Here is a 14,228-nt window from a genome sequence, read left to right on the forward strand (position 1 = left end):
CCACCCTTCACTTGAGACAGCGGAATAAATTAGACAGCCTCGTCCTGTGGGGGGGGAGGAGTGGAGAGAGAGAATCACCTTTCCTTAGCAGCACCTGCTCCTGGAAAGTGGTGGTGAAGCTGGAGCGGGAGGGCCCTTTAAACAACGGCCGGCCGCAACTCTCCGCCGGGTTTTTCCGAGCGCCGATTTTCCTTCGTCCTGCGAATGGGAGGGGGAGGATGTGCGGCGAAGGATGCAACAAGCGCCGCCCCTTTGGAACGCGACGCGAGACGCATCCAGAGAGGGCGGGGCTTGCATGACACCGCCCTCGTCGCGTCCGCCATTTTGCTTTTTTTGACCCTACCCCCGGGCGCGCCCCGCGTCGCGGCTCCTTTGTCCGCCTTCGGGAGACCCTCCGGGCTGCCACGCTCGCACGTTGCGCGTGGATAATCGGGGGGCGGCGGGTGAGTCGGGACGAGGCCGGGAGGGGCGGGGGGGGGGGCAAGAGTTCTCTTGTGAATGAGACCCCATTAGAGACCCAGCGACCTGCCTTTGTTCTCTCTGTTGGCCTTTCCCCACTTTTTTTTTTGCCTCTTTCCTTCATGAGGACTAGGAACCCGACTTGCTTTCCTTCCCGGGAAGAGGCGAGCTCATCCTCTTGGGCTTTCCTGCTTGGGACGTCCTGGGGAATAGCCTGGGGGGATGTTCGGAGCGAATCGGGCTTTGCCCCACGTGCCCCGCCGAAAGGAGAGAAAGATTTGGCGGAGGAAGCTGCAGAGGTAGGAGGACCTGCTTGACCCAGGCATCCTCAATGCACGTGGGAAGCCTCCTCCTCCTCACCTGTTATTTCCAATCTAGAGAGCAGGCTGGCGTTTCGTGTTTGCAATTAGAAATTTTCAATGCAATAAAAGTAGATCAAGAAGATGGGAAGAATATCAAGAAGATGGGAAGAATATGTTTGTTTGTTTGTTTGTTTGTCAAACATGTATAGGATAGTAGTTTGTATAAAAGTAAGTAAAAAGTAACGATAAAAGTTGGCAATAGGACAGCAGGACAGGGATGGTAGTCACAGTGGTGCGCTTATGCACGACCCTTACAGATCTCTTAAAAATGGGGAGAGGTAGACAGTGTAAGGTTAAAGTTTTGGGGGCTTGGGGAAGAAACTATTATTATTATTATTATTATTTAGACATATGCCGCCCTTCTCCAAAGACTCGGGGAGGCTCACAGAATACAATACAAAAACAATATTTGTACAAATCTAATAGTTAAAAACTATAAGCTAAAATCCCCTTTCATTAAAAAGCAGTCAATTAACTCAATCACCTCCACACATAACATTTAATGGACAGAGGGTGGGGGCATGATCTAACTGCCCCAGGCCTGATGACATAGATGGGTTTTAAGGGTCTTGCGAAAGGCGAGGAGGGTGGGGGCAGTGCAAATCTCTGGTGGGAACCGATTCCAGAGGGCCGGGGCCGCCACAGAGAAGGCTCTTCCCCTAGGTCCCGCCAGACGACATTGTCTGGTCGACAGGACCTGGAGAAGGCCAACTCTGTGGGACCTAATCGGTCGCTGGGATTTGTGCGGAAGAATATTTGTATTACTTGCTCGCATATTGCTGCGGTTGAAGGTGAAGTAGTCGTTGACAGGAAGGACATTTGGGTATATGATTTTATGAACTACATTTAGATCAGATGGGAGGCAAGGTAGTTGTAAATTGTCTAATTCTGGTATTTCACGTCTGTACGGTATTTTATTGCAAGTGGAGTAGTGAAGGACCTTTCTTGTGAAATATTTCTGGACTCTCTTGATTGTATTAATGTCTGATATGCATTGCGGGCTCTAGACAGGTGAGCTGTATTCCAGAATTGGTCTAACAAATGTTTTGTAAACTCTGGTTAGCAGTGTTGTATTGCCAGAGAAGAAGCTACGTAAGATTAGATTAACAACTCTTAGTGCTTTTTTGGTAATGTTGTTACAGTGGGCTCTAGCACTTAGGCCTTTGGATATGAGTACTCCAAGGTCTTTGACAGAGTGAGGGTATCTACAAATTCATTTCCTCCAAGTTTGTATTTTGTATTGAGATTCTTTTTGCCAGTGTGTAAGACCAGAGCATTTGTTGGTTGAGATTTGAAATTGTCAGTCGTTTGACCATCCTGCTACATGGTCAAGGTCAAGAGTATCAAGAAGATGAGAAGATAGGAAGATAATGCAGTCCTTCTCAATCTTTTATGAATTCTTGGGACAATATGGAATATTAGCAGCAGTTCTTTTGACACACCAGAACATTTATTAATTCTATGCACATAAGGCAAGTTTGAAGGGAAGTTATACAGTGATACCTTGTCTTACAAAATTAATTGGTTCCGCGATGAGGTTCTTAAGGTGAAAAGTTTGTAAGACGAAACAATGTTTCCCATAGGAATCAACGGAAAAGTGATTAATGCATGCAAGGCCAAAATTCACCCCTTTTGCCAGCCGAAGCGCCCGTTTTTGTGCTTCTGAGATTCCCCTGAGGTTCCCCTCCATAGGAAACCCCACGTCCGGACTTCTGTGTTTTTGCAATGCTGCAAGGGAATCCCAGCATCACAAAAACGAATGCTTCGCTGGCAACGGAAGTCCGGAGGTGAGGTTTTCCAGCGAAGGGAGCATCAGTGAAATTGCAGCATCACAAAAACACCGAAGTCCTCAAAACCCCACCTCCGGACCTCTGTGTTTTTGCGATGCTGTGATTTCACTAAGGCTCCCCTCACTGGGAAACCCCACCTCTGGACTTCCATTGCCAGTGAAGCACCCATTTGTGCGTTGCTGGGATTCCCCTGCCGGAAGTCCAGAGGTGGGGTTTCCCATGGAGGGGAGCCTCAGGGAAATTCCAGCAGTGCAAAAACGGGTGCTTCACTGGCAATGGAGGTCCGGAGGTGGGGCATCCCAGCGGCGCGGTGGGTTTGTAAGGTGAAAATAGTTTGTAAGAAGAGGCAAAAAAATCTTAAACCCTGGGTCTGTATCTCGAAAAGTTTGTATGATGAGGCGTTTGTAAGACGAGGTATCACTGTATGTTTTAAAATGTCCAGACTGTACAGGTAAATCCTCGACTTACAAAAAGTTTGTTAGTGACCATTCAAAGCTACAACAATACTAAAAAATGTGACATATGATGGTAGAATTTGTTCCTCTGTAAAGTGTAACATGCAGAGAGTTTTATAATGCATCAGAGTTTGGGGGAGATTCGGAAAAATTCTGGGAAAGAAGATGTGACTCAACTTTTCACTCGCCAAATTCTGCTTTCTCAATGAACCATCTTCCATTCTGAGCCTGCAAAAATGCCTTATTTTGCTTCTTATTTTACTTTCCAGAATCCATTTTTCTCACTGTGTAAGAAAATGGAGGTGATTCATATAATCTTGGTATGGAGGACTGCAGATTGATTTTACTTGCCTTTAAAGTAATAATAAAGAGTCACACTTGGAATATGTGGGATGAAGATTGATTTTGCTTGCCTTTCCCTTTAAAGTAATAATAAAGTGTCACACTTGGAATAACCTTCATTGGATAGATCGTGCACAGAAATCCCATTAGGTAGGCAGGGATTAGAGAATCTCTTTAGCTCCCAATTCAGATATGGTAAACTTTGATTTTGTTGCGCTCCTTTGTTTTTAACAGTCTTAAACCCATTATTCATAGTCACAGATTAGCATGTTGCACATGCCTTGATATTGAGGGGTGGAATGTGGCTTGGACAGACCCAGATTCAAGGCTTGGCCTTCTCAATTCAATTCAATTTATTAGATTTGTATGCCGCCCCTCTCCGAAGACTCGGGGCGGCTCACAACAATAATAAAAACAATATTCCAGCGAAAACAAATCTAATATTAAAAAGCACATAAAACCCTATCCAAACATAAATATAAAAAAGCCTGGGGGGAAAGTGTCTCAACTCCCCCATGCCTGGCGGTATAGATGGGTCTTGAGTAATTTACGAAAGACAAGGAGTGTGGGGGCAGTTCTAATCTCCGGGGGGAGTTGATTCCAGAGGGCCGGAGCTGCCACAGAGAAGGCTCTTCCCCTGAGGCCAGTCAAACGACATTGTTTGGTCAACGGGACCCGGAGAAGGCCAACTCTGTGGGACCTTATTGGTTGCTGGTATTCATGCGGTAGCAGGCGGTTCCGGAGGTACTCTGGTCCAATGCCATGCAGGGCTTTAAAGGTCATAACCAACACTTTGAATTGTGACCGGAAACTGATCAGCAACCAATGCAGGTGACAAGTGACAAGCAACATATACTTCCAGTTTCTTGGAGTTTTGCTGTTTTTTTCTCACTGGCAATTTACAAGAGGGCAGGCTGCCTAAAATAGCCAGGACCTGGGCTGCTGTTGTCCTGCCTCTTTTAAGACCTGTTCTCAGCCAGCAAAGCAAAGTTGGCTATAGTAAAGTTGACTATAAAAGCTGTGCAGAGGGACAAGTCAGGGTGTTGCTGTGCGTGAGGGGGGGGAGAAGGTTGTGTATATTTGTGTTTAGAAGTAAAGCAGCAAAGAGATTTTGTTCTCCAGTAGGACTCAAAGGAAGTACAATAGTTGTTGGAGGCGTAGCAGGAGGGGTAGTAGCAGTGTGGAAGAGTGGAAAAGGGGTGAGCAGTGAGTACTAGCCTATGAATACTTGTGCGGTGTTGCTTAGGGACCGGTGTTTTGGAGCTCACTGGCTTGGGTATACTTAAAAAAGAACCTTTGGTGCAATTCCTGAGAGGTTTGCATGTATGTAGCCTTGGGCAGCCTTCAAAATTCTTTTCAGATGGGGACATTAACTGTAGAGTTAGCTGGGAACTTCAGCGTTCAGTTTTGTGGGGTTTGGGTCCACCAAGCCTGGGTTTTGAATCCTTAAGGTCCTTCAGCCATTTCCTTTCTTGGGTTCTGAAGAAGCATCTAAAAACATAGAAACATAGAAGACTGACGGCAGAAAAAGACCTCATGGTCTATCTAGACTGCCCTTATGCTATTTCCTGTATTTTATCTTACAATGGATCTATGTTTCTCCCAGGCATGTTTAAATTCAGTTACTGTGGATTTACCAACCACGTCTGCTGGAAGCTTGTTCCAAGCATCTACTACTCTTTCAGTAAAATAATATTTTCTCCCGTTGCTTTTGATCTTTCCCCCAACTAACTTCAGACTGTGCCCCCTTGTTCTTGTGTTCACTTTCCTATTAAAAACACTTCCCTCCTGAAACTTATTTAACCCTTTAACATATTTAAATGTTTCGATCATGTCCCCCCTTTTCCTTCTGTCCTCCAGACTATACAGATTGAGTTCATGAAGTCTTTCCTGATACGTTTTATGCTTAAGACCTTCCACCATTCTTGTAGCCCGTCTTTGGACCCGTTCAATTTTGTCAATATCTTTTTGTAGCTGAGGTCTCCAGAACTGAACACAGTATTCCAAATGTGGTCTCACCAGCACTCTATATAGCGGGATCATAATCTCCCTCTTCCTGCTTGTTAGACCTCTAGCTATGCAGCCAAGCATCATACTTGCTTTCCCTACCGCCTGACTGCACTGTTCACCCATTTTGAGACTGTCAGAAATCACTACCCCTAAATCCTTTTCTTCTGAAGTATTTGCTAACACAGAACTGTCAATACAATACTCCTGAACCTTATTTAACCCTTTAACATATTTAAATGTTTCGATCATGTCCCCCCTTTTCCTTCTGTCCTCCAGACTAATGATGTTTGTTTATTCCCTGGAAATGAGGTCAAACTTTCATTTCATTTCCCCTCCATTGTGTTCTTTAGGGAAATGTTTCCTTTATTGTCACATCTGTCCTTTGACCCAAAAGGCAGTTTGCCATTCAAGGGAATGTCATTTCATCCCACAACTGTTTTTATTTCCTGGCGTATGGCAGCTTCCTTTTCTGAGCCGGCTAACAATCTTTAATTCTTTGTTTTATTTTTCCAGAGTTTTCCCTTCTTATCCCACCTCCATAGAGTGGCTGGTCTTCACATCCGCTCCAGAGCAACACAGCTACCTGGTAAGGTTGATTTATTTATTTTATTTATTATTTTAATCTAATTTATTTATTTATTTGCTTGGTTGCTTGCTTGGTTGCTTGCTTGGTTGCTTGGTTGCTTGGTTGCTTGGTTGCTTGCTTGCTTGCTTGCTTACTTACTTACTTACTTACTTTTTGGATTTGTACGCCGCCCTTCTCCGGAGACTCGGGGCAGCTAACAGCAACAATAAAGCAGTGTACAGTAGTCCCTCGCTATACCGCGCTTCACCTACTGCGGCTTCACTTCATTGCGGGTTTCTGAGGAAGTCGATCGGCAGATTTAAACAGCCCGCCGAACTCGATCGGCAGGGTTTTTTAAAAATATATATATATATCTAAAATTGTAAATACTGTATTTAAATACTGTATCTAAAATAAATACTGTGTGGGAAGGGTTTATAAACACTTAAAACAATGAAAACTTACCAAACAATTACAATATAAATACAGTGAACCCTCGATCATCGCGAGGGTTCCGTTCCAGGACCCCAAGCGATGATTGATTTTTCGCGAAGTAGCGGTGCGGAAGTAAAAACACCATCTGCGCATGCGCAGATGGTGTTTTTACTTCCACCGCCGCCCGCCCTTCGCCCGCCCACCCCGTTGCTCGCGCCTGGGGTTTCCTGGGGAGCGGAGCCGGGGTGTCCCCAAGCGCGCGCGCATTGCTGGGGCCGCTTCCCAGCTGGGGAGCGGAGCCGGGGTTTCCCCAAGCGCGTGCGCGTTGCTGGGGCCGCTCCCCAGCTGGGGAGCGGAGCCGGGGTTTCCCCAAGCCCGCGCGCGTTGCTGGGGCCGCGCGCGCTTGAGGACGCGAAACTCGAGGGTTCACTGTACTTAAATAAGTACTATCAGTCGATAAATTCCACATCGCGGATTTCACCTATCGCGGCCAGGTCTGGAACGTAACACCAGCAATAGGTGAGGGACTACTGTACAATAGTAGTATGATGTTAGAAATAATTAAAAGCCCATTAATATAAAAAAACCCAAACATACATACATACATGCCATGCATGGAATTGTAAAGGCCTAGGGGGAAGAGGGTCTCAATTCCCCCATGCCTGACGGCAGAGGTGGGTTTTAAGCAGCTTACGAAAGGCAAGGAGGGTGGGGGCAATTCTAATCGTTGGGGGGAGTTGGTTCCAGAGGGCTGGGGCCGCCACAGAGAAGGCTCTTCCCCTGGGTCCCGCCAAGCGACATTCTTTAGTTGATGGGACCCGGAGAAGATCCACTCTGTGGGACCTAACTGGTCGCTGGGATTCGTGCGGCAGAAGGCGGTCCCTGAGATAATCTGGTCCGGTGCCATGAAGGACTTTATATGCCGCATAACTCTCAAAGGACTCTGGGCAGCTTACAGCAGAAAAAAAACACATCTAAAAACACTTTAATAACAATTAAAACCCTTTTAAAAACATTTTAGGGACAGGACTAAGAGATGTCATTTGGTCAACGGCCCAAGGCCTGCCGTCAGAGCCAGGTCTTTAAGGCTTTCCAGAATGCCAGTAAGGTTGGGGCAGTACGGATCTCCTGAGGTAGATGATTCCAGAGAGCAGGGGCCGCCACAGTGAAGGCCTTCCCCACAGCTCCACCAACCAACACTGCTTAGCCAATGGGACCCGGAAAAGGCAACCCTCTGGGTAATAAATAATAAAAATAGTAATAAAAACTGCTCTCTCCCTATCCATAACCTGGCTGGCATACAGGTAGTCCTCAACTTATTTTACAATGCGTTTAGTGACCATACAAAGTTATATCAGTGTTGAAAACAATGTCGTATGACCATTTTCCACACTTGATGACCATTGCAGCATCCTCATGGTCAAGTGATCAGAGTTCAGACGCTTGGCAACTGACATGGATCTGTAACGGTTGTAGTGTCTCAGGTCATGTGGTCACCTTTTGCCGCCTTCTGACAAGCAAACGGAGAAGCTGGATTCACTAAGTAGAAAAAAAATTTGGATGCACGTTTTTTTTCTTTAATTAAAGCAGTTGCCTATCTCTGCTAACTTCATCAGGTTTTCTAGCCATTCTGACATCGTAAGATGCTTATTTCGTTCTCATATTATTGTGAATTAAAAGGAGCATGTAGAAAATTACTTCTGAATAAAACTAATTGGGGAGTTGGGTGGCATATCTTCGGGACCACCTTCTACAGCATAGCTTCCAGCGACCAGTAAGGGCCCACAGGGTTGGCCTTCTCTGAGTCCCATCCACTAAACAGTGTTGGTTGGTGGGGCCTTCTCTGTGGTGGCTCCGGCTCTCTGGAACCAGCTATCTCCTGAGATCCATACTGCTCCCACCCTACTGGCCTTCCGGAAAGCTGTAAATACTTGGTTTTTTCTGGCAGGCCTGGGGCCGTTGATCAGATGATGCATTTATGTATGGCATGTTTGTGTTGTATGTTTTTTTTTTTTAAATTACCGGGTTTTTTATACTTTCTTTTAATATTAGATTTTCTTTTAATACTGTATTAGATTTGTTACATTGTATATTGTTATTATTGTGGTGAGCTGCCCCGAGTCTACGGAGAGAGGCGGCATACAAATCTAATTAATAATAATAATAATAATAATAATAATAATAATAATAATAATAAATATGTATGGTTTTATTATGGGTTACATTGTATATTGTTATTATTATTGTTGTGAGCCGCCCCGAGTCTACGGAGAGGGGCGGCATACAAATCTAATAAATAATAATAATAATAATAATAATAATAATAATAATAATAATAATAATGAATATGTTTTATAGGTTTTAATTGTCTTTTTAAGTTGTTCTTTTTTAAAATATTTTAATACTGATAGGTTTGTTCTTTTTGATTGTGAGCCACCCAAAGTCCTTGTTGGGCAGCATAGAAATAGGACAAGTAAACAAACAAACAAATGTAAATTTAATAAATATACAATGTGAAAAATTAAGTTCAGTTTGCTATACTGGAATGGAAACTACTAAAAAAAAAACTAGCAATCACTAATTTGTATTTCAGTGTATATGAATAAAGTCACAAGAAATCATTAAGGCACAATTAACAGAAATTTCTGCTTCGTTATGAAAGTAACATCTCATTATTTTTATATTCCTTCTTTTCGGAATCTGTTTCTGCTCCGTTCATGGTCTCTCCTCGTTCTTTTTCTCTCCATAGGAATGGAGATTGGAACTCTTTACAGGAAGCGCAGAACAGTTGAAGAAGAATCAGTGCAGAAGAAAAGGAGAAATGAGGAAGGAAATAGCAGCTCCTGCTCGGACTCCCCAGCAGAATACGAATGCATTATGGACGGCTTGGAATTTGGGGTTCATCCTTATGATATTGGATTGTACGTCAACTCGCCCACTCCTCTCACGGACGATCTGAAGTACAACCTTCTTGTGAACACCTTCACACCAGCCCATGACTATAATTTCAAGGGAGATTCGACAGGGATTCGCAGTTTTCGTCACATATGGTTAATTCGATACTCGCCCTGGCTCTGCTATTCTTCCTATTTGAAAGGGCCGTTCTGTAAATACTGCATCGTCTTCCCACAGCCTGACCTCTGTGGCAGGCAGGGGGGATTCATCATGGTGCCCTTTGTGAGGTACAACGATTTTCACGTCTGCGCCAAAAAACACATGTCCAGCGCCTGGCACAAGAGCGCCGAAATCGACGCGACCAACTTCTTAAACAGCAGGAACGTCTTCGAAACCAACTTCGCTTGCCAGCTGGACAGCAGCATTAACCGGATCATCAACGAAAACCGCAAAAAACTGCACTCCATCTTGTCCACCATCTTGTTGTGCGGCACCCAGGACATTCCTTTACGCGGAGAGGCAGGGAAAGCTGGGAACATGCAGAGCCTCTTGGCGTTTCGCGTTGAAGCCGGAGATGTGACCCTAAGAGAACATCTAGAAAACGAGGCGGGGAACGCTCGGGACGCGTCCACCACCCAGATAGAAAATGAACTGATTAAGCTGTGCGCGGATGCCATCAGGGAAGAGATCGTTTCTGCCGCCAATGGCGCCGCTGGTTTTTCGGTTCTTCTGGGCGAAAGCGTCGAGATCTCTGGGCAGGACCATTTGTCACTCGGCATACGTTTTGTTGACACGACCGGTGCTAAACCTCAAGTTCGAGAGGAATTCCTTGGTTTTGCAGCACCGAAGGGATGGGACGCTACTGGCACAGCTGAAGCCATCGTGGAGGAATGCACCAAGTACGGTTTAAACCTCGAAAAATTATGCGGCCAAGGGTATGACGGATGCTCTAGATTGGCTGGGAGAGAGGGTGATGTTCAAGCTAAAATAAAAAATAGGTACCCCAAGGCTACTTTTGTTCACTTCGCGGCGCACACACTCAACCTGTCCGTGAACGACTTAAATGCCGTACCTGAGATCAGGAACGCCGTTGGCACAGTCAAAGCCACCCTTCGCTTTTTCCACGAAAAATTGAGCAGAAGGAACCTTATTCCGTCGCTGGGCGAAGCACTTTGGACTGCAAAACATAAGCACGTCAGATTTTTTGCTAAGAATTTTGTACATATCTTTGATCAGTTAAGAAACCTGGCGGCTACAGCCTCAGGTCAAACCTGCCAGGATGCCTACCAATTGTACTGTGCTTCAGGAACTCCTATCTTCCTCTTTTGCCTTGTGATCATGTCGAACTATTGCAGTAAGTTGGAGTCCGTGAGTCAAGCTCTGCAGACTGTTCAGCTGGATATGATGGAAGTCTATGAACACATCCAGGAGCTCTTAACCGTCTTTTGTGGCCACAGAGAGAAAGCAGAGGAGCACTTCAAGGGAATTCTTTGGGAAGTTCAAGAACTGGGGAAAAAATTGGACATTGACTTGCGTGTTCCCAGACAGAACGGCTTGCAGAGGAACTCAAATGACAGTGTCCCAACCGAAGAAGAATATTTCCGCCAGTCGCTCTATGTACCGTACCTAAACTCGGTAATCTCCTGGATGGAAAGCCGGTTTGCTCCAGAAAGCAAAGCAGTTTTCGGAATCTTCTCGCTCCACCCCAAAAGGATGGCTAAAATTGGCCTCGAGAAATTGAAAGCGGAGATGGAAAAAATCGGCGAATTGTGTGAAATTGAAAATTTGGAAACGGAAACAATCACCTGGTTTGAAAAGTGGTTGGGGAAGAAGGAAGAAAGGGTTGAAAATGGGGAGAGTGGACTTCTGGATTTGCTGCAATACGTTGACCAATACCCTTCGATTCAGCAAGCCATTTCGATTGCTCTGGCATTGCCAGTAACAACTTGCGCAGTGGAAAAACCGTTCAGTACAATGAGAAGGGTAGAAACGTTGTTGAAGTCAACAGTGGTAGATGACCAATTGCCTGGACTTTTCATGATGAGTGCTCACCGGGTAAAAATTAATGAAAATAAGGACGTATTGCTCCAAAAGGTGATTGACAGATTTGGTGAAGATAACAGACGTTTACAATTTGTCTTTGAAAAATAACTGGTTGGCTATTTTTAAAATATTTTTATATAAAGAGAGAGGACTATAAGGAGGAATTAAGAAAGCATAAAAAGGCTAAAATGCAAGTGGCAGAATTACAGATGGCAATTCAACAAATCCAGAATATAATAAAGATTATTATGTTCCAATATATAATTAGAGACATGGTATAAAATATATACCATCCATTTTTAATGTCTGTATTGAAATGTAAACTGAAAATGCTTGATTAATGAAGTGTACATCACTAGGAAAAATTATCAACAACATTAAGTCAAAAGTTTCCCATCAGATATTAACATATAAAGCGTCTATATAAGAAAACCCAACGTTTCCATAATGTCTACTCATAAATTTTCTAATTTAGGAATGAAAGTGTTGATTTAGTGTTAATTCTAATTATGCTGGGTCGATGCTGGTCTATAAGCATAACACATTTTATTGGATTGTACTTTTATGTTGTTTTTAGAGTTATTGCAGTGAAATTACATCCACGTTGACAAAGGAATAAGCTCCATTGAATTCAATAGGATTTATTTCCAAATGATTACAGCAGCTGTCTAAAAGGATTGGACTCTTGTCATGACTTAGTTTGAATTGTTCCTGTGAGTCTGCTTTAAGGAGAATGAACTTCGGGTGCATCTGTTGTTGCTTTTTAACAATAGTGTCTGTTTTGCCGCCCCAGGGGGAGGGGGGAGCATATTTTAGCTAAAATATCTCTTAATGTAGAATAAAAAATAGAATAGAATAGGAATTATTTATTGGCCAAGTGTAATTGGACACACAAGGAATTTGTCTTTGGTCTCTCTCTCACATTCTCTCTCTCTCTCTCACTCACACTCTCTCTCTCACTCTCTTTCACACTTTCTCTCACATTCTCTCTCTCTCACATTCTCTCTCACTCTCACTCTCTCACATTCTCTCACTCTCACATTCTCTCTCACACACATTCTCACTCACACTCTCACATTCTCACTCTCACACTCACAAACACATTCTCTCTCTCACACACATTCTCTCTCACACATTCTCTCTCTCTCACACATTCTCTCACACACATCTCTCTCTCACTCTCACATTCTCTCTCATACACACTCTCTCACATTCTCTCTCTCACTCTCACATTCTCTCACTCACATTCTCTCTCACACACACATTTTCTCTCACACATTCTCTCTCTCACACACATTCTCTCTCTCTCTCACATTCTCTCTCACACACACTCTCACTCATTCTCTCACATTCTCTCACTCACATTCTCTCTCACACACACATTCTCTCTCACACATTCTCTCTCACTCTCACATTCTCTCTCTCACACACACACACTCTCTCTCTCTCTCTCTCTCTCTGTGTCTCTGTCTTTCTCTCTGTCTCTCCCCCTCCCATTTTGATCCAGCTTCATTTTCTCCAAACTAATGAAATAGCCAAAGGGTTTCAAATGGGAGTGCAGAAAACTACCCTTGGCTTTTCAAACAAAATGAAAGTCATTCAGACAAAAAGAGAATCTTCCCCATATTACGAATATTCTATATTCTCAGGCGTGCCCTAAGGATATCATAAGCAGATGGCAAGAAAGCTACAGAGAACTGGGATTGATTATTGAGGTGGCCACCATTTTGCAACCAATCTCATGGCCTTAAATGTACAGGAAACAGCTTCTGCCCGCGTGTGTAACTCACTTTATTTTCCTACAGCAAGCCAAATACAGTTCATTTTATTTGGACATTATTGTGGTGGATTATGTGACTCATCACCGAGAACGCTGCAAGACAAGTTACATACAAACAGCTTCATGTGGTTCCAGCCAACGTGTAGACTTCAAGAAAAGTAATTTTAGAGAAATAATATGACAATTTTAGAGGAAGAATATGACAAACCATGAACTAACCGAGCCCATGTGGTTTCTTTAAGGCTTCAGTGTGTCATGGTAAATGGGAAAAAGGGATTCCTTGGCTAAAATATGATTGCCCATGGGTAACTCTAAAATGAGATCAGTCAAGTGAGTTTCCATTCAAACTCCAAGAAGGTGTTCTGCCGGCGTGTTTCAACCGCCTGTATAGGGTAATTAGTCCAGGAAAACACACACCACACCAATAAAAGAAAGCCAAAGTTTTTATAAACAGAAAAACAGAAACCGCTCCCTTTTTAAATGTCAAAGGGATTTTCTGGTACACACAAGGCACAGGTTAAATGCAATCCAATTGCTCACCCAATAACTGGGAAATTGAGTCCAATTCTAAAGTCCAGAGAGTCCACACCCAATCTTGAACAGCACAAAAACCACAATCTTGACGAAACAATGAATCAGATAAACTGCCATGAGGCTATATCACCAGGTTGCACTTTTATCTGTAGCACTAATTACAGCAGCCCCAACCAACCACAGGTGGCCTCATTTTCTCTTGTAATACTTCAGTTGTCTCCTATATGCATCACTCTACGCATGCGTGGATGTGTCATTAATTCTTGTTCAGAATCCAAGGATGATACAGATGATTGATCTCCTCCTGGGCTGTCTGCCAAACTCCCCTCTTCCCTGTCACTCACGCTTCCTTGGTCAGAGGAGGCTTCATCGGCAGATTCCATCGGGAACAAAACAGGCCTGCGGCATGTGGATGTTTCCCCCACATCCCCCTGCACATTCCTTGGGGTAGGAGCTGGGCCAGAGCTAACCACAACAGAAGGAAAATCCCTAATTCCATGTTGATAGAGATTAGTACTTTTACTTGACAAGAACCGATAGCAACAAAAGGAAAGCAGG

General features: G+C 44.0%; 1 protein-coding gene across 2 annotated transcripts; it reads left to right on the top strand.

The window, feature by feature from the left end:
* Nucleotides 1-200: 200 nt before the first annotated feature.
* On the top strand, nt 201-12,030 carry LOC139160176 (52 kDa repressor of the inhibitor of the protein kinase-like). 2 transcript variants are annotated; one of them, XM_070737784.1, is made up of 3 exons: nt 201-443; nt 5,932-6,004; nt 9,168-12,030. In XM_070737784.1, the coding sequence occupies exon 3, from the start codon at nt 9,170-9,172 to the stop codon at nt 11,462-11,464; it is 2,295 nt and encodes a 764-aa protein (XP_070593885.1). In that variant the 5' UTR covers nt 201-443; nt 5,932-6,004; nt 9,168-9,169; the 3' UTR covers nt 11,465-12,030. The 2 variants fall into 2 exon arrangements, with proteins under 2 accessions (XP_070593885.1, XP_070593884.1); XM_070737783.1 differs by having other exon boundaries at nt 323-758; nt 5,934-6,004.
* Nucleotides 12,031-14,228: the final 2,198 nt, after the last annotated feature.

This window comes from Erythrolamprus reginae, chromosome 2 (genome assembly GCF_031021105.1).
Source record: "Erythrolamprus reginae isolate rEryReg1 chromosome 2, rEryReg1.hap1, whole genome shotgun sequence".
NCBI classification, from domain to species: Eukaryota; Metazoa; Chordata; class Lepidosauria; order Squamata; family Dipsadidae; genus Erythrolamprus; species Erythrolamprus reginae.

What these genes read in the sequence shown, in the direction of transcription:
- LOC139160176 (XM_070737783.1), top strand. Translation starts at nt 682, where the DNA reads ATGTTCGGAGCGAATCGGGCTTTGCCCCACGTGCCCCGCCGAAAGGAG. An exon ending in TGGCGGAGGAAGCTGCAGAG is followed by an intron (nt 759 to 5,933) that starts GTAGGAGGACCT and finishes ATTTTTCCAGAG; the next exon opens with TTTTCCCTTCTTATCCCACC. An exon ending in CAGAGCAACACAGCTACCTG is followed by an intron (nt 6,005 to 9,167) that starts GTAAGGTTGATT and finishes TTCTCTCCATAG; the next exon opens with GAATGGAGATTGGAACTCTT.